Source organism: Trachurus japonicus, chromosome 3, assembly GCF_045865225.1.
Source record: "Trachurus japonicus isolate A0001 chromosome 3, Traja_1.0".
Classification (NCBI taxonomy): domain Eukaryota; kingdom Metazoa; phylum Chordata; class Actinopteri; order Carangiformes; family Carangidae; genus Trachurus; species Trachurus japonicus.
Window position 1 is genome coordinate 8954886 of NC_140909.1, and position 20488 is coordinate 8975373.

At 41.9% G+C, this 20488-nt stretch overlaps 1 protein-coding gene across 34 annotated transcripts in view; it reads right to left on the reverse strand.

The window, feature by feature from the left end:
* The window catches only part of tjp1a (tight junction protein 1a), a 128705-nt gene that overhangs the window by 60424 nt on the left and 47793 nt on the right, over window positions 1-20488 (reverse strand). For 4 of the 34 annotated variants that reach the window (XM_085759619.1, XM_085759702.1, XM_085759605.1 and 1 more), the window contains exon 1: window positions 13618-14048. The exons of 23 other annotated variants lie outside the window; for them this stretch is intronic. In XM_085759619.1, the coding sequence (XP_085615745.1) occupies window positions 13618-13632 (15 nt within the window). In that variant the 5' untranslated portion in view covers window positions 13633-14048. Of the gene's footprint in view, window positions 1-966; window positions 1272-13617; window positions 14118-20488 lie in introns of those variants that run through there. 7 more of the 34 variants (XM_085759694.1, XM_085759654.1, XM_085759646.1 and 4 more) reach the window with 6 other exon arrangements.

Here is a 20488-nt window from a genome sequence, read left to right on the forward strand (position 1 = left end):
ACAGGAGTGAAGGAGACATAAACAGCTGAGCTACAAAAGTGCCCTGTCTAATGCACCACAAAGCGGTGTAAAAATATTGCTCTGGGACTCCTGCCCCCCCGCCCCCCAGAACAAAACAGCGTGAGCAGAATATTAAAAAAGTTAGTTGCATAATGGCCCCAAAACTGTTTCCCTCTTCGGTGTTTTGTGCAGAGTGGTAGTGCATGCATCTGTTAGATTACACAACGAGTCACATAACGAGTCCCTATTTGAAAACATTTCTTCTTAGCAGAGAGGGGAAATTAGCAGTGTTTGTGGTTAAGTGACCTCACAGGAAACCACAAAAGCCATTCAGTTGAGTTCCTATGATTTCCTAAACCACACCCCACTCACAGGATGCAACAATCTCAGCTCGCATTGTTTCACCGTTTACTTCTGTTTCCAGCAAACAATGTGTGATCTCAAAGTGGGCCACAGAAGAAACGCACAATGATGTAGTTATGTGATGTGACATTTTTGGAGAGTCTTCGGCGTCCACAGAACCAGATAATGCACACAGAGGCAGGGCCGTTCTTCTCCAAACAAACCGAGCAATCGCATTCCCTGGATCTAACTCCTCATGATTACTTCCCCTCTCTCTCTCTGTCTTTCTTTCTTGCTCAGATGTGGAGGAGGGCTTTGGCGGCTGTATAGGTGGTCTAAGGGGTTAATTCCCACCAGACTTAATCCTGCAGGGCTAGAAAACCGCCAGTCAGGAGAAGTAGCAGACATGTCTGGAGGGTTGCAAGCAAGAGGATGACCTCCAGAAAGGCTAGGTCACAGTGAGGAGAGGATCAAGACAGATGAACAGCTCTAAAACCTGCAGCCTTACATCGGCCGAGAAACACATAATCATTTGAAGGAGATATCGACCCGGGGCGCACTGTTTTCATCACACACATGTACACACGCAGCAGAATTAAACATGCCCCTTGGGGTGATACATACTAGTATTGATGCAAGTCGTTCACTCCTCCTGAAGCTCCTCAAACGCCTGTCGGGATCGATCAGTGCGGAAAGCAGGATGTTTAACATGACCGCTCTCGTGTGTGTCCACTATCAAGTGGTTTGCAATCCAAAATAATTAAAAGTATTGCGAATAATCAGCCTCCAAAATGATAATAAACAGAACAGAAGTGCTTTCTCTGCTGCTCGCCGCTCACTCTCATCCACGCCTCTGATCATACCTCAGATGTTCTGTCAGAGAGGAGCAAGACATTAGTGACACTCCAGTGTGATCAAAGCTATCTTTGTCCTCTATGTTTGCATCCCTGCTCCCATCTCTCCCTCTTTTTTTCCCCCTCTGTTTCCCTCTCTCTCTCTCTCTCAAACACACACACACACACAAACTCATGCACAAAGACACAGCTCTTCTCTGCAGCGGGCAGCTTCAAAGCTCAGGTGCGCTCATGGAAGAGCGGGCACATGGAAAAACAAAAAGGTGAACATGCAGGCCCACATTTGGCTGGAGCACATCACAAGGTTCAGTCAACCCAGCGTCTCCTGCAGCAAAAAGGCTAATGTAGAGTGAAACAGCATAATGTGCACACAGTAAAAAAAAAAAAATGTAAAGCTGGCTGTTGATGCGCACAGCAGCGGCATAAACCATGTTAGCGAGCAGCACACAAAATACACTGTGATGAATAAAGAAGAATGTGACGTTTGATGCGAAACAGTTGTTTTTCCAGCGATGAGAGTTCTTAAGCAGATGTTATTTCCATGTTTTCATCTGTCCTGAGTTAGGTGTCTGTGGGAGGGTGTGTGTGATCCCTCCTGTGCCCTGTTGACTCACGGCTGCCCTGCAGGTCCGGCTCGGGCTCTGTTCCCTACTTACTAATAGAAACCTTCTGGAGGCTTCTGGAGTTTCTTTATTAATCCATGTCACATAATATAGACCAGGTCAGGACTTTGGCTGCTCTGAGACGCCATTCATCTGGAGGTTTTATATTTTCTTTTTCTAGCTTGCAAACTTTGGTAAACAGTCGGTTGTGTGTTTTCCTCTGTAGTAGAATAATCAAATTGAATGATTTCACTTTATCAATTTTCTGGATATTGTAGTTTTTCAGCAGAGGGTTGATACAAATTTGACACAGATGAGCTCTAAATACACTAACAGTACCCGTGAAGAAACATGTGTTTGGACACTAATAGAAGAATAAGCTATGTGAGGTTTGGACCTCACAGGCCGTGTTAGTTACCAGGATCAATTTGCTGTTGGAATTTATTTACACTGAGAAAAATATAGAAAATCACCAGCTTTAACGCTTTAAAATACAACTTAAATCTTCACTTAGAGAACATTAACACCCACAAGAAAAGCCTCAAAGAACAGGGTTTTAGTGTAACCTGTTAATGACCGGTATAGGAAATGTCACATCTCCGCTTAAGAGGCCAAGTGTTTGTCCACAGATTAGTATCATATGACAGGATTAACAGGCATCTCTCGATTTCATCCCCTTCCTCTCACTCGGGTCAACATTGTTCAGGTTTTTTGTGAGGGACTCAACCAGTAAACACAAATCTGGTTTGGGGATTTCAAGAAACATGAGTGCACATGTAATGGCTGCAGGGTCAAGGTCGAATGTATTCATGCATAAAGAATCATGGTAGTTACAGCGCTGCCGTCCTAATAACCAATGATTACATAACACGAGAGAAAGAGATCTGTAAAACAAGGCTATAAATAAAAAACAGTATACAGAGTTATCTCCCATAATAAAATAAAGAACTGTTCAAACAACAGCATGAAAAACAGGCAGACGCTTTTGAACCCGCATTTTACTTTCCACATATCAGCTTAAATATCGACTGTGCAAACACACTCCCCGACTTCTGCTTTCTATCAGAAAGAGTTTTCACAAGGTTCAGAGAAGGGCAGGCGGGCGAGGAGTGTATCCCTACAGTAATAACTCAGGTCTCCATCCTCTGAGAGAGACTCTAAACTTGATTTTCCACTAAACCTGTCAACTGTTTCCAGTCATGCGGTGCCTCTCCCCCATATCCAGTCACTGCACCGGCATCACAGGATCCATCACACCCTCCCACAAGACGCAGTCATTTAAAGCACACCTGTTTCCAGCGGCACTGTGCAGGTGACCAGTCGCATTAACATATTTATGGATTAAAGAAAGACGTTTAGATTAAGGACTCTACAGTGCACCCATGCTGTGAAACTTTACTTAGATATTCAACTTGAATAAGCTAAAGTTAAAAAAGAAAATTTGACCTGATGAAGGCGCTAGTGCAGTGTTTTTCAACCTTGGGGTCGGGACCCCACGTGGGGTCGCCTGGAATTCAAATAGGGTCGCCTGAAATGTCTAATTGATTAAAGCAGAAGTAAGCGATCCGGTCGTTTTGGCTAACTTCTTGTCAGCCGATGGAGTTAGCAGTCCCCGCCCTCGTCCCTACGTCACCACATTCACGCGCATCCCTTGGCTGCACACACAGAGAGGACTGCCCCTTTATGCCGTTCTCTCTCCTACACAAAGGTTGTAGGATACAAGGAAAGTTTTCTCCTCGGCTTAGAGCAGAGCAGAGTGACTGACAGACCCGTGTTTCAGACCAAACACTCTATGTAAGTGATTGCTGTCGGAAGATATAACTATTTAAGACTTATATTAACACAAACATTCCGCTTACTTCTGCTTTAAAAAAGTTATTCATAAAAATATATTTTTAACTAATTATTATCCTTTTAAAATGATGATTAAAAACACCACACACAATCTTAAACAACTGTATTCTATACTTTCACTTTCTCAAATATAAATGGATTTGGCGCATCTTGATTGAGCGGCAAATCATCTTGATTTGTGAATGATGTCAAAATGGGGTAACGAGCCAAAAAAGGTTTGGAACCACTGCACTAGTGGATAAGTTTGAAGATCATGTTCATCACAGTGCACCCTAAGGGGATCATCACAATTATAAGGAGAATCTCATTGCAATCCATCAGCTGTTGGTATATGTAGAGTTTGAGTTGACCTAAGTTCAAAGGACTCATTCACTGAGGCCATGAATGTCTGTGCAAATAAATATTCTTGGAAAAATTGTTTAGATATTTCAGTCTGGAACAAAGTGTTGAAACGCCCAAGTGACCAACATTGAGATTCCTTGAGTCATGCTGCTAACACGTCTGTAAACATCACATCTTATCAACTGTACTATCAGTAAAATGCAGTCTATTTTGCAGTACAGTATCTAGGCCTACATACAGTATACTCTCTATGACATGCTGACCTGAAAAGATAAAATGACAATAGCCTACTGCAGTGTGCGAAATACCCATCAATATTCGGGGGGGTCCCTAACTCGCGATTGTTGTGCAATACCGTTATTTTTTTTTCTTTTTATAAAGTAGGACTATAACATTACAATAAGCCAAGAAAATTAGCCTATAGCCTAAAAAGGAGAGGCAAAGTTGTGCATTACAATGCAGAAAGTAATTGACGATAAATAGCCTAGACGATAATTCAAATAAATAAAAGACAATAATTGGCACCACACTGGCGCACTTGAACAATGAATAAATGCCAGGTACCTACTGACATCACAAAGCAACTAAAATGAAGTTAGAATATATTAAACAACACAGTCCTGAGGAGAAATCTGAGAATGACAGTGTGAATGAAAATATAAAGTAGTTTCTCATTATAGGAGTTCATATTCCTGCTATTATTAGACTGTGTTTCTCCCTAATTCATCCGCAACCACAGAAGAAACGTTAACCTGTGTAAAAATAGTGTGAAGTGCTGATATTCATAGAGAGATGCTTAGTTCCCCGAAGCTCTCACGCTGAAGAAAACAGGTTATAATACTTATCCTTCCAGTGCTAAATTTACCATGGAGGGTCTTCTGTCACTGATAGTGAATCAGGCTACTTTTAATCTTCTGAAGACATTTACTCTAAGACGCAGCCTGTGATCAAGCAGCAAGAAAAAAAAAAACTCTCATTTTCCTCTTTCACTGCCTCTCTCCTGCTTTTTCACTTCGTAACAGACAAGGACTGCTGAGCCTTTTATAGCCAGAGAGTACAGACACTATGCTGCAGTGAACCTGGTTGAACTCCACTCCGCTTCTCAGCAATATCTCAAGTAGCTTAACAAGTAATGTCCCAAGTCGCGGAGCACGATAACGGGTCTACTTGAAATTCCACCACTTTGCTATTTCTGTGATTGTTCCTCTGTAACATGAACAGGCCGTTATGAGTTTCCTCCCTTAAACCAAATTGAAAACTGAACGTTGAATCTGTATTTCTTTTTTTTGCTTTGAAAGTGTCCCCCACCCATTAAGAGTCAATATACAGTGTAAATCTGCTGAGGAAGAACTAGCCATTATGTAATGCTTTCCATCCACGTGACGACCCCATTGTTTGCTGCAGAATGAGACTGTAAATTAAAAATATTGCAAATCCCAAGGTACAACCCACAATGCACTCAGCTCGGTTCAGTGTGTGCGTTTTGCTGGTGCATACTTCACGACAAACAATCCGACCTCTCTCCCTTCATTATTGTAGTATAGCCACCAATGCATGTAACCATAAGCAGCATTTTGTGCAGTGTTATTTGTCTAGGAAGATAAACACATTACACTGTGTCTGTGCTGGATCAGTGTGTCCAACAGCTCTCTGCTCTGTTCTCCGAAGTTTCATATCACACCGTGATGATAATCACGTTTTTTCCACTTTCTGAGACTGATAAAAAATAGAAAACCAAGAAAACAATCATCAGGAAATTTCCAGAGGGTGCAATAAAAAAAAACAAAAAAAAAACTATGGATTTCCAGCCGTTACAAAAAGAAAGAAAAATCTATTGCCATTGTTGTCACAGACACATGTTAAATAACATGAACCCAGGTCTGACTCTGCACCTTTATGTGATTTTTATCATCAAATTACACATAGGTGCGCTAAATGACAGGTGGGTGCATGACAATATTTTGCTGACATGTTTAACAGCTGTGTTACTTTACTGCACATACTATAAGCCTAGAAGTAACGGAGATTAAGATTGTAGGCAAAAAATTAGGCTTTTATGCAATTTATTTGTTATTTCACTGCAAGAATGATGTGAAATGTCAAATTTAGGCATTTGAACTATAACAGCAAGTTACAAAAATGAATTTAATTTGACTTTAATTCAAATCAAATCACTGATTATTAACAATTCTGCCGTAGTGTTTTCATTAAATAGTGATTATTATACATGATTGCGTCCCTATAATCAGATGAGCAACGCTCGGCTGTAAAATATGTGAGCTCAAGGGTCAAAAACGAAACATATTCAAGCAAGTCAAGAGAAGGAAAATGGCTTGTGGGTAATGAATAGGGCTGTGACAAAAACGTGCAGCAAAGTGGAAAAGATCTGTGCAAACCGGCAGCGGCATGACCACACAAATCCTCTCAGATAATCACATATCCTTAATCACATGTTAAAGAGCATTCAAAGGACAAGTTCAAGTTGTTTTTTACAACAATAGTTTAATCTGTGAAGGCTGGACAACAGAGCTGCAGATCCTAAACGGTTGCAGAACAACATGTAAGTGAATTTAATCCTTTAGTTGTTGCTCTACATGCACAGCTGAGGGAGATGGGACAGACAGAGAGAGGACAGCACCTGATGTAGGTAACAACGCAGTACTAGTGTAGTGTAGTAGTGAAAGCCTTACATCACAGATATGAAGTGTATAAAGGCTTAAAAAAGGGGACTCATTTGTTACGTATAAGAAGAAAACCCAAAAGCCATCAAAGCTGCACACTCTGCATGATGTGTACCTCGTTAAAAGAATGGGTTTACACTCTTTCCCTTCAGGTCTTCCATCTATGTCATCAGTAGTTGCCTTGCTTTCATTAAAATTCCTGACACGTTTGACATAATTGGAGGGAAGCCTGCTTCATCCTAAACTAAACCAATCAGCATCCTTGTAGTATCCTTGTACTCTAGTAAGCTGAGGATGTGCACGTCAGGTATTCTCTCCATGTGTGTGGCGTAGACACTGTATTAAAGGAGAGCACTGCAACATGTCATGGATAAAAGTCAGCCTGCAGGCCTCACCTGGCACAACTGAGAAAAACAAAACAATAAAACACTGACGCTGGTAAGAGAGACACATTATCACTCACACATTAGTTCGGCTACACAGAGATACGCAGCAATTATACTGCACTGTTAATTCGAACAGGTTTATGTTTCACCTCACACAGAGCGAGAGGAGAGCGCAGTAAAAGCTGCAGTTAAACTGTCCGCAGGCACTTATAGTAAATGGTCAACTCTGGCTGTAAGACGAGAGCAGCGAACACAGATCTATACATGTTCGCTGTTGAAACCTAAAGATTATTGTCCACATCAAAAGGAATTACAGTCTGGCTCTGTAATAGTAGCAGAGTGCAATCACAAAGTATCAGTACATACATGCGACCAAGTCTGGTTTACTCTAAATCGTTTTGAAACAACCAATGGGGAAACTCAACTAATCGACCAATAGTAAAACTTTATCACTCAGTCACAGGGCATTCAACTGACCAGTGATGTAACTTCATCAGTCAGTGGCCACATTCATTTCCCTTCACAGGGATTAATAAAGTAAACCAACCAACCAATCAACCAACCAACAGCGTTGCAGACGAGCCAACAAAGACATTCAAGATTCAGTTGAAGCTGCAACACCAAAAATCAGCATCACTGTTCATGTATGTGGTTGTATTTTAATGGGACAGTTCAACATTTTGGCAAATTGGCCCATTGCCATAATCCCTATAGTCATAGCAGTAGGTTCGTTACCTTTAATTGTCGGTGAAAGCTATTTTTTGAACGGCGGAGCAGAGCCACGAGCTGCTCAGAGCTACGCTACAAAAATACTCATCAATGAATGGATCAAGACTGTATTGACTTATTTATTACAAGTTAACTCAAGTTCTCATACGGTGACACACGGAGCAGAAATGCTATTACGTTACACCACGTGATCTCCATTGTTTTCATTGTAAACGCTGCAGTGACAACAAGCCCACTGTGTGTTGTGTGGTTGAATGGTGGTGCAGCTACACATGTAATGACATATTGACCAGCACAGTGGGCTGTGACTGTGGGTGGTCTGTTTGTTCATTATCTTACATTTAAACATGGGATTTGGGAATAAAAGTGGCATTAGGGCTTGATCCAAATAAATCAATCAAAAACACCAACACTGCATGTTGTGCTGGGACATTGAGACCATTCATTCAAGGCCACTGTTCACAGATTTACCTAATCAACATGTCAGTGTTCGCTCTTGATAATAAAGACAATCTGTATCAAACTGTTCCTGTTACAAGGAAAAATTACAGCATCCATCCAAAAGGGAACAAACTGGTTTGGAGGCATTGTGCGCTGACATTGTCACTTGTAATCACAAGCAGATACAGAATTGTAAACAGCAGACTCGGCCATTTTTCGTAGTGATAAATGTTTTCTGTTTGTGCTGTGTGGAAATCTGGTCACGAGGCTTGAAAGAAGGAGTTATTCTAACAATCAGTTACTTGAATTAATTCAATGTTTGAACTAAACAATAGTGTTTGCACTGATAAATAGAGACTAATAAATATTTGACTTCATTTTATCAAATTTGTCAAGATTCAATATTGCCTGTTGCCTCTTCAACTTCATCTGAACATTATGATGAAGGAAAGGAAAGGAAAGGAAAGGAAAGGAAAGGAAATGAGAGTAGGAAATAAGAGGACAGCAAAGTTAGAGCAGAGCAGAGCAGGGAAGATGAAAGGGAGGAGAAAAGGGTAGAGGGATTAAAGTGGGAGGAAAGGAGAAAAGAGCAGTGGAAAAAAGAAGTTGCAGCTTGGGAGAAGAAGAAAGAATAATGTAATCTAAAAGGTGAGAGTTTTAATTTAATTTAAGGTAGAGTAAGAGTCGACAAGATGAGAGAAAATGCAGAGAGGTGGAGGCAAAAGGAAGGAGAAGAGAAGAGATAACAGTAGACGAGATAAGAGGGAGAGAAGGGCTGAGCTGAGCTACACTGCTCTATTCTGTAGCACAAAGTTATGATGAATTAGAGGATGTTTCAGGCCCAGTGAACTCATGCGTTGGTCTGAATACAGGACGTGCATCTCACCCCGGCTGTCAGTGACTCTTCCCATGGTACTGCCTGTTACTGCTGCATTCCTGCAGCATGAAGCCGCTCGCGCTGGGCAAAAAGGAGCAGAAACAGCAGGAGCTTCCAGAGAAACAGGCGCAGGCACTCAACACCCCAGAGCAGAGGGTGAACAGTTCAAGCTGAGAAGTGCCAGGCAGATGGAAAAGAGCCGTAAAACTCTGATCAAAAATATAAATTTCATTGAATTAACTCCACATTTTACTGAGGTTAATTCGTTTCTGGTGACTGTTGCTGTACTGTAGTTATTGGCAGAGAGCAGTCAGTCGGTGAAAACACTAGAGCGCCCTCGAAATACTGAATGTGAAAGCTTGCAACTTATTGAAATGCGCCACTTCCAACGTGACACGATAAACAGATAGGCGTGTGTTTGATAAGCATTTTGAATAAACAAGAAACTACTGAATCAAGCTCCTCTAACGCCAATTAACCCTTTCAACTCCTATGTTTCTGCTCCTCCAGTGAAATCATCAACGGCGCTACAAAAAGGAAATGATGTTGTGCGTGTTTTTTTTTTTTTTTTTTGCTAGTAGAGCGGAGGAGGAAGCAGAAACGATGGGAGGATGGGAACCAGACCCAGCCGGCCAGAGAGGCGGATGGAGACACGGCAGCCACGGGGGCCGCTTCAAGCCTGGTGGTGATGAGATGCGATGGGACCCGACCCTGCAGACGCCCCAGCCAGTGTGTTAGCTGACTAATCCCCTTGCCGTCCAGTGCCAGGATCCAGACTCATCAGCTTTGGTGTTCTCTTGTCAGACTCATTTTTATAACGTCCCGCTGGTCAATTCTAACCGCTAATGCCCAACACAACAGCCCCTAATGCCAAGTGATTATGGAGTGCTGTTTTAGCACATTTGTCGCCTGAAAAGAAAGAAAGAGCCACAAGGCAGTGGGCTAGCTCCATGCTCAAAGGACCAGCCTGATGAACTCAGCAGAAAGGGAAGCGGACCCCAAAAGCCAGTCTAAGCCACGCTCTCTCAGGGTGGGCACTGTGGGGCCTGAGCCGGGTCGGGACTGAGCTGGGCAGTGGGCAGGGATTTACAGTACACTGCCCTATTCTGCAGCAGCATATAGACAGTTCCTATGAGCTCATACGTGAGGCCAGACGAGTGAAAAAGTGTTCGTCCAAACCTTTCCTGCATGCCAGGAACAGAGAAACCAGGGGTGTAGGCTTGTTTTTAAAGCGGGCAGGGACACAAGGGTGAATGAGGACATGTCAAGGCGGCAAGAGGTTTTATGGTATGGTTTGTAAACAATGTTGATTCAGAAAAGTATTCAGGCTGTAACGTTAATATTTTTAATTAAATGGTGATCTTTTTTTTTTTATCGGCCATTTGCTCTATAAAATATCAGAAATATATATTAAATATAAAGAAAAATACTGGCATGCAGTGCCATTACCCACACTTATAATAAAATAGCCCACTTTTAATGAAATAAGACAAATTAGGATGCCATACTTTTATATTTGATCATAAATTCTTTAAAGGTCCAATATTTTACAATTTACCAGTGTTTTTCTCTGGTGCTCTGGCAAAAGCAGGACATTTTACAGACTAAAATAATATAAATAATAAGGGATTGCTAGGACAATCTGACCTTTTGACCTTTTCAAAAGGTCGAGATTCGCTTCCACTTTGCTGTTTTATGATGTTGGTGAGTATGGACCCAAACTAAAACCAAACAAAAAATTACTTTTAGCCTTGAAATACAAGACAAAACATTGATAAGTAGATTTAACTTTAATGTTTCTGACATGGCATTTGCTGCCATCACTTCAAATAGATAACAGTCTAGCAAAGCAGCAACAGAAACAGAAAATGAAATGCTGTGTGGTGGTATGTTGTATTTGCGTTTGCTGCACCACCAACAGGGCACACAGCACTTTGTGTAGAGATGTTATCTGCCTCTGTTTGCCTACGGCTCCTCTATCACCTGAGGCCAGCTCAGTTGAACCAGTGCCACCGGCCTGTTCATGTGACATGTACAGTAAACAACATATGGAAGCAGCACTGAGGGGACAACAGGAGCAAAAAGAATAAAACGAAACAAAAAAAAAACACTTAAATGCTGCACTTCTGTTCTGCTAATGTTTATTCCTGGATGTCAAGCCAGCTCAGCTCTGCTGTCATTGATCTTCCAGGTTTTTTACGCACGGCTAATATAAGCCAAAGACGACAGACCACACAGGACGGAGCTGAAGACGTCTGGTTTGGTCGGATATGATTACAGTCAACAGTGTAAGCAAAAACCATGACTGGTTTCTAGTAGTTTGCATTGGCAATACATCCAGTGCTGCGTAAAACACAGTATCAGATGTCATCTGAGCGCCAAGACAGTGTAGCTGCTTATATAGGAAGTTGTGCTCTGCAGCTACTGTGCAAAGAAATAATTCCCAGGAGGTTGTATAACATTAGCCACTGGCAAAATGTCAGCAATTTGGGAAAATGTCACACTGAAAAGTCCCATCAGTAACAAGGCAACACACACAGCATGCAAGGCTTTAATTTTGAAGCGTGGCACCAGTGTTTCTGGTATAGAAAATGTTATTTAGTTGTTAGTTGTTAGTTTAGTTGTTATCAGTCAGTCAAATTAGACAATAAAAGAAGGATTTTATATATTCACGTATTTGCTGGTGTTTTACAAAGGGTTTAACCTGAGTCATACAACAATTACAGCCATCACAATTTAGTTTATCAAAGAATACAGCAATTCATTTTTTTACTAAAGCACTGGTATTGGATCAGCATGCAATATCTGAGTCTGAAAAAATGGTATTTGAACATCTATAGGTGTAGTTAGGTAGACATTTAGATATAAATGTCTCATAAAAGCTGACATTTAAAAGTAAGTTATTCTGCAAAAACGTAAAAAATAATACTAAAATGTTTAGATAAAACATTTAACTTTCAATAAAGATTCAAATTTTGATGTTACCTTTGACTTTCCAAGAAAAAAGAAAAGAAAAACTCAAGCACAAAATTTAAGGAGCCTCAAAACCATATGGTCTCGCTGCCGTCCACCCCCCGTGTGCAACTAATGGAACATGGATATCTGTAATTAGAGTGTATCAGAGGGAACATTATGCAGACCACAGCTACGAGGCTGTGATTAGTCCTGTTGTCATGCTGTTAGTCAGTGTGTAATATGCAAGAGCAGCAGTCCCGCGGGAAGGTCAGGCTGGATGACACACTAGGACAGCAGCAGTGCAAACCAGAAAGTGTGTGAATCACAGCAGTTAACCTCGAACTTGGAGATATAAGTACAATAAAAATATATTTTCCGCAGAGCACTATGTGTCCCATGTGACTTTCAGTTGTTGTTGTTTTTTTCTGTGAGTCCAGTTACATCCAGCACAATGTAATCCACTTTGAAAGAAAATTATTACTGCAGTTACATATAGGCAGGTGTTTCGAAGATACTCGGTATGTTACATGATAAACCTTCATCTCAAATCTACGACAGGAATAGTAAAAAGGATGGAAATAATCCCCTTTGTATTTAAATGTATATAAGCTACACGACATTATGCATGGACAAGATTAAGTGAAATCACACTGAAATCCCCTCATTGGAAGTTTGCACTGAAACACTCGACCGCAGCTTTACATAGAGGTTGTACTACAGTATATGACTGAATGAATATACGCCTGCGAGAAAAACTACATGGTGCATTTTCTGTAAACAGCAGCAGCAAAAGTTCTGCATGAAACTAGTAGAGTAAAGCTTTTTGGACAAAAGTCAAATTACATTTTTTATGTTCTTTGAATTACTGTGGAAAAACCATGGGGAAACTCCAGTAAAGGGAGTGTTAAGGAAATAGTCTGGGTGAGTTTAATACCCAACACACTTGTCTTTGGGGTGGAAGGAATCTAGAGCATCTGCAAAAAAACCCACACAAACACGGATTACCGTAAAAGATCATAAATTAAAAAAAAAAAAACGATGCTCGGACCCTGGATGTTGTTGCTGTGAGTGGAGACTGCTAAACATCCAGTGAGTCACCAAAGCTCTGGAGCCACATCACTGGTTAAAAGACATTTTAAAATGAAGATTCATAAATTCTCCTACTGGTTTTGGTTTTGTGTCATCAGCAGGCTGGAATTTATGTCTTTATTTACACTGAATTTATTACTGTCATTACTTCAATTCATCTTCATATTTAATTTACTGCCCACAACGGCTGTCAAGATGATGCAAATTCTGCACACAAATGAGTAAATCCAAGTGGCGCTTCACATACTGTAGGTCAAACAGTTGGGGATACACTAGTGGATGCTCATTTATCAAACCTGTTCAGAGTCATCTACGAAAATGAAACATCCTTAATCATCTATCTTCAAAAAACATCACAGCATTCAGCATGAATTTAACATATAAACCTCAAAGACTAAAAAGAAACACATTCGATTAGCTCTGTGCTCGCGATACATTATCAAACAATTTCTCACGTTCACTCACCACACATGCGTGCATATGCCTGCCCACGGTCTGACTCCAGCTACCGTTAACCCAGAGGGATGCTTCTGCCCATGTATGTGTCCCTCCGCATGCACGAGCAGTATGCGAGTCAGTGCGTTTGCCTGTGTGAGCGGATGATCCTCAGCAGCAGCAGCAGCAGCAGCAGCAGCAGCAGCACACACTGTAGACTGAGAGCAGAGCCAACCTGGTGTGACATCTGTGAATGCCGTGAGATAATCTACATGACACTGCCACTGATAGCGGTGGAGATATTGATTTAAAAAGCGGCAGCTCTAAAATTAGACTCCTATGTGTTCTGATTGGGCCAGAGGCGTGCACCTCTGTGGGTAATATGAGCCCATGGGCCCAGCTGAGCGCACGGATCAAAGCTTTGATGATGGGAACTCCTCCAGCTCCAGCAGTCCTGACCAAAAGTCAACCTAACAACGGTGGGGTCTCTCTGGCCCGACCTGCTGTTCCCTTCCTCCCTCCGTTCTCCGGCCCTGTGATAACAGAGACATTCCTGAGCTCGCTCCCTGCCTCGCCGCAGGCCTCTCCCTTAATTCCAGTGGAGTGTGTGGAATGTGGAGCTGGAGAGCCGAGCGGCCGGAGGCAAACAGACGAGAGGAAATTAACAACATTAATAAACTCAGGTCTGTTGTGGCTCCTGGTGCTTGAGCCACCTGGATGCCCACAGCAGGGTGGATGGATGGACCAGCTCACAAACACACATAAACACACACACAAACACATGCACATGTACACACATAAACACACACACAAGCATGGAGAACATCTGCCATACAATGTGCAAATCTGGAGCAAGCCCATCCATATGTAGCTGTGTAGTTGGATTAACTATGTAAGAGAGTCACAGAAGTGGATTACAGGGAACGATGGGATCTTTTGAACACGCAGATTAGACAGATCAGATCAATGTTCTGCTAAGGATCCCAGCAATAAAACGTTGAAGAAACCCAAGCAAGACAGAGGATAGAAAAATAAAACCTTTACACAAAATGTACCAAAACAATGTTTGGGAATGCCTTTTTTTTTGTTTTGTTCGGTTGCCATGATTTCAGATGCATAATGAGGCTGAAGAAGAAACAGCCGAAGCCACTCAAACCGAAAAATGAGGAACAGAAAAATCAACAAAATGAGCCAATTCCAGAAAGTTAAAGTCCGGTTTATTGGAGTCTGCTGCTCAATTTCCCCTCTGACATCCAGAGGGTGTGTTTTTGTGAGAGGAGAGCAGAGCGGCTACGGGCCCAGGTGAGCCGAGCACATGGGCGAATAAAATGATGAACCGAGAAGGAGAAGATCAAAGAGGGGGAAAAAAGAAAGAAAGGTTTGGCAAATGTTATAATCTCAAAAGAAGAGGAGGGGAACACTCTGTTCTCTCTCCGTACAGTCAGCGGCAGAGTGATGGCCTGGAAAAAAAGATGAAGGGCAAAACATATCAGAAAGAGTGATATACGGCGCCGCAGCCGGGTCCGACTCCCGAGCATAAATCTCCACCACTCCTCCGCGCTTCTGGAAATCAATTCTCTCCATTGGTTTGTTGCTTTATTTATGGGTCGCCATTAGGGATAAGCCATCAGCAGCAGCCGGGATGACTGAGTTGGCGGTTGCAGAAGCAGAGGTGGGGCTTGGTGGGGCAGAGGGTGGGGGGACGGGGGGGACGGGGGGTGTCTTCGTCGATACGTCCAGCTGCCTCCTCGAATGAGCAACGACGTTCAGGGTCACGAACCTGCAACAGTTGCAACCGTGAGGGCCGTTCATCATCAACCTGAGGAAATTACCGGATTAGAATTCCTTTGACTGAAAGATTTTCAGTTTCGTTGTCGAGTTTGTGACCATTTGAGGTTTTATGACTAACTAACTATCTCCTCACACCGTCTGCACTGTCCTGAGGTCCACAGATGACCTAACCCTCTATCTAACCCTCCTCTGGTCCAGGCTGGTGATACAGGGGGGGCGGGGCCTCTGCCATCAACGCTCCCAGAGCCTCAGGTTAGCTGGATCACTAAATTTCAAATCTCTCTCAAACTTACTTCAATAATAAAAGGCCTTTTTAACTCCTTGGGTGACTATTTGCAAGTATTTTAAATTTCAATTTGTTCTCCATTCACCTTTTTATTCTGTAACTCATGGTTTTAAACACATTAGGTCACAGGATTTTACAATTTATTATATTATTTATTTGCTGTTTTTTTTTTTTGTCCTGGTCTTTAAAGGAGACATATTATGCCCCTTTTCCACATATTAAAATAGTTCCCAGGTGTCTTAAAGACATATCTGTGACGTGCTTTGGTCAAAATCCCCCAAGGATCAAACATCACAGCTCTTTTCATCCTCTCAAAACAGCCCTGTTCAGAACGGCTGGTTTCAGTGCCTGTCCCTTTAAATGCAAATTAACCACTGTTCACACCGCCCTGCCCCCTCTACCGGTACCGGTACTCACAGGTAGAGGTGGTATTTTGCAAATTCGAAAACTAATGATCACACAATAATCATTGTATGTCAACTGAGGGAACAGCTCGTAAAACCACATGGATTTCAACTTCGGGAGCCTGTAAATTACATATTTTTTTTGTCATTTCTCACATTTTGGGGGCCGGAAGGCAAGAAACACACCCAAATATATGTTAAAGAGCCTTCAAAAAGTGATATTTCCATAATATGTCCCCCTTTAATTGATGTTATTTAATCTTCCTCTGTACATACACCTTGTAACTTTACTATGTACATAAAGTTTCTTATTCGATGTGTGGTTGGCGGAGTCAAAGCAGTCGATGTTTCTCCTTCCAACCAGTTTGTTCTCCTGAGCAGAGCCAGTGGCGACCAGCGTGTGGATCTGGATGTACTGTATGTGTGCTCCTGCTCCTGCTCCTGCTCCTGCTCCATACACATGAATGTGTTTCTGGCTGCCGGTCGCTCTGACACGAACGTCGCCCTTCACACAGACAACACAGGATCAAACGCGACAACGTCACAGACAGAGATGTCCTTTTCCCTGTGACTGCACCAAACACAGGGGTTTTTTTCTGTGACCTCTTCCTCCTCCTCCTCCTCCTCTTCCTCTCAACACGTCTCGCTCTCCGCTCACTTCATCTTCCACATCCCACACCCGTTAACTCCTGCCCACCTGCGTTGGCTCCTTGTCTGCCTGTCTGTCTGTCTGCCTGTCTGTCTGCCAACCTGCTCCAGGACCGAGGAGGAGGGCCGGCCCAGCTTTTTATTAAAAGAAAACAAGCAGGAGGAATAACAAGGGGGCACACACACACACACACACACACACACAGGGCTATGCGGACAGTTAATCTGTTGGCAACGTCACTGAGGCTCTGAGGGAGCTTCCACTGAAAATAAGCCTGAAATATATCCTGTCTGAGGAACCGGGCTCCTCTCTGACAATGCTTCAGTCAAAGCTAGGTGGGGGATTTGGAAGAAATACCAACACTTATTCCTTGCTTATTCGACCGAATTGCCAGGTTATACAGTACAAAAGGCACCAGGTAGCGTTCAACCTGGACGGGCAACAGAATAGACACAGAACAGATGAGAAACATTGTTTTCCTTCGTCCTTTGACGTTCTGGCAAGCTCCAAGAAGAGGCGCTGACCCATGGATGACAAAATCCCTATCACCTGACTGAACAGTCATCCCCCGCTGCTGCTGCTGCTGCTGCTGCTGCTGCTGCTCCCTCTCTCACTTTTTAATGAAATATCTCCAGCTAAAAACTTGACACCGCCTCATAAATATGAGCGGGCCGAGGCGGCGTGCTGGGGGAGTTCATATCTCCCCTTTCTGTATCATCAACAAGAACAAGAACAAAAACATCTGAACATTTTGTACTCGTCGTTGTCCAATGCACTCTGTCGTCAGCCGCTGCCTCTGCACAAACATCTCTAAACACTTTCATTTCAAAGATGGGGTGGTGGTGGTGGTGGGGGGCCACGCGCGGATGTTTGTGCACGAACGACAGCATTAAATTGGCCGCAGCTGCTTATCTTAATGCTGAGATCTGGCTTGTACAATTGCTTCCTGTCAGACAGGAGATGTGATGTTAAAATAGTTATACTCCCCAAGTATGCCAACACCACTAAAGTGCAGATGGATCCGGGCCCATCTCTCTCTTTTTCACTCTGTGATCCTGTGATGCTGCACAGATCTGCCACTCCGCTCGGCGCTGAGATCCCCACTGGGCTTTTCTGGAATGTCAATTTCAGTTAATTAAATTTTCTGGCATCTGCTTTGGCCCTTAAGTCACAGGCAGCCGCCATAGTAAAAAGGCGTCACAAGTTCCACTGAGATGTAAGTGAAAAGTGAAATATACATACTATACTGTACATGGTGGCTTTCTTTAATTCAGGAGACTTGAAACGCACCACACATGCTGCTCATAGAAATGTTCAAAGGTCCGTAAAAAAAAAAAAAAAAAGAGGAGCTCAACCTTCTTTTGAATCATGATTGATGGGAAGCTCAGCTGACAGTGAGTCTGCTTTTATCTGTCTGATTCATCCGCTCCCCTTTTGTTTGCTCTGCTCATCTCAGCCTCACGGAAATGATTTCAAACACATGCTACAAGATAGAAAAAGGTGTGTATGACTGTAAAAAAAAAAGAAAGAAAAAAAAAGACACGTGTGCGACATATGAAAAATATTCACACATGCTCCTACTGTAAAAGCAAAACACAACCCTCTCCCATTCTGGTGGTTAGTAAAATGGAGACGGAGGAGTTGGTCGGTGGTTTGTGGTGAAACGGCGCCCTCTGCAGGATGAACGCTCACTCTGACCCCGAGAACAGCTTCTGTTTCATTAGTGTAACAACAGCACCGCCAGTGGCCACACATGTGAACTGCACAGTGGAGCTCTGATGGATACTGTGTGTGCATGGTACTTACAAAAACACATGGATAATGGTGTTTTGTGTGTTTTATAACACATTGGTCAACTTGGGTTGTTTTTTTAAATGTGCTATGTATTGTTTCTTTGTTGTATTCTTGATTGACCCATGAATTTAACATGATTATTTATAACCCTAACAACACTGTACGTCACCAGTTTAGCTTTCATAAGAAGTTAAAATTTAATACATTTAAGTTTATAAGATACTAGTTGTGTCGTGGTATTTTGATATATGTGGTTTATTTTCTTATATATCAATATATAAGTGTAACTCCGCCTATGGGTCCTGATAACTGGAGGCCGTAAGCAGAGGATGAATGACAGACAATATAGTAAAAAGTAGTAATAATGTGATAAAATATGTTTTAATTGTTGACAAATATGATTATATCTGCTTATAATAACACTATAATGTAATTTAAACATTTTATTTTCAAATACTTGTATGCTGCTTAGAAATGCTGAACAAGAGGACTTAATAGTGTTACATTTTAGTGAATGTTTTCATTTGTTTAATTGAAAGAAGATCTATGTACAATAAGATTTAGGATATAAAACAATCCATATCTTTAAGTAATTAATTTAATAATAATAAAAAACAATGGTCCAAACTTTTTAAACATTCACAGGCTGCAATAAATCTGCAGTTTATTTTTAGCTGGATGTGACCTTTCGACCTCAAAGGCCAGAGATCAGTTTGTCCCTGTGCAGTGGAAGTCAATCAGCACAGAGATGCTGACTCACTTTCCTCAAAGAAACGCACACACACGCACGCACACACACACACACACACACACACACACACACAAAGTACATGCACTTTCCTGCCCTCACGTACTCATTTAAAAACCGACGCATCAGTTGCCAAATTATCTGCAGATTTTGAGGACGTTTGACGTTTGATCCAGTGAATCCTCAGGAAAATGACTGATCGCGTGTCCATCAGTTTTACTCTCTGTCCTGTTACTATGACTACAGTATAAACAACCGTGTAATTCTGCAGACACCTCAGTGTGAAGGACAAAAGTGTAATCGAATGGATCATGTCAGTGTTGCAGATCAGTAGGGCTGCAACTAGCGATTATTTTACGTAATTATCAATTAATCTGTTGATTATTTAAAGGGATACTTCACCCAAGTGTCCTGGATAATCTCTGTTTTTAGCCTTGTTGTAGTAGTAGCTCCCAGTGGCTCTGTTGATGTTTGTGCACATGTGCGAGATGTTTGTCGTTGTAAACCATTGGATGTTTGATGTAAACACGGAAGAACATCTCGCAGCAAATCTCGAGCAGCCACTGGGAGCTACTGCTACAACAAGGATAAAAACAGAGATCAAATTCATTTTTCTGAACAGCTTTTTCATGTGGCGGCTTCAGGACACTTGGGTCAGTACAGACGAGCAGTATGGAGGTATTTGGATGTTTCATAGTGTCTGTTTTGGACGATTCAAAAGAGAACTCTATCTGCCGCCATTATATGAAAATCCATTGCCAGCCGGACCCCCCCTGGAACTCCAAAAGCATTTTGATGACTCTTAATTCAAATTATTGATTTTGGGGAAGTATCCCTTTAAACGACTAATCGATTGGTCAGTAGAATGTTAAAAAATGTTGAAAAATGTCAATCAGTGTTTCTTAAACCACAAGATGACGTCCTCAAATGTCTTGTTTTGTCCACAAACCAAAGAGATACTCAGTTTATTGTCATAAAGGAACAAAGAAACCAGAAATATTCACATTTAAGAAGCTGAAATCTGAGAATTTGGACTTTTTTTCTTTAAAAAAAACAACTCAAAACAATTATTCAATTATCAAAAGAGTTGAAGATTAATTTAATAATAATCGATTATTGTTTGATTAATCGATCAATTGTTGCAGCTCTATGCTCTACAGATCAGAGATGAAGTTAATAAAAAAATGAAGAATCACTCACTACACCAATTGATGTCATTAAAGGGATAG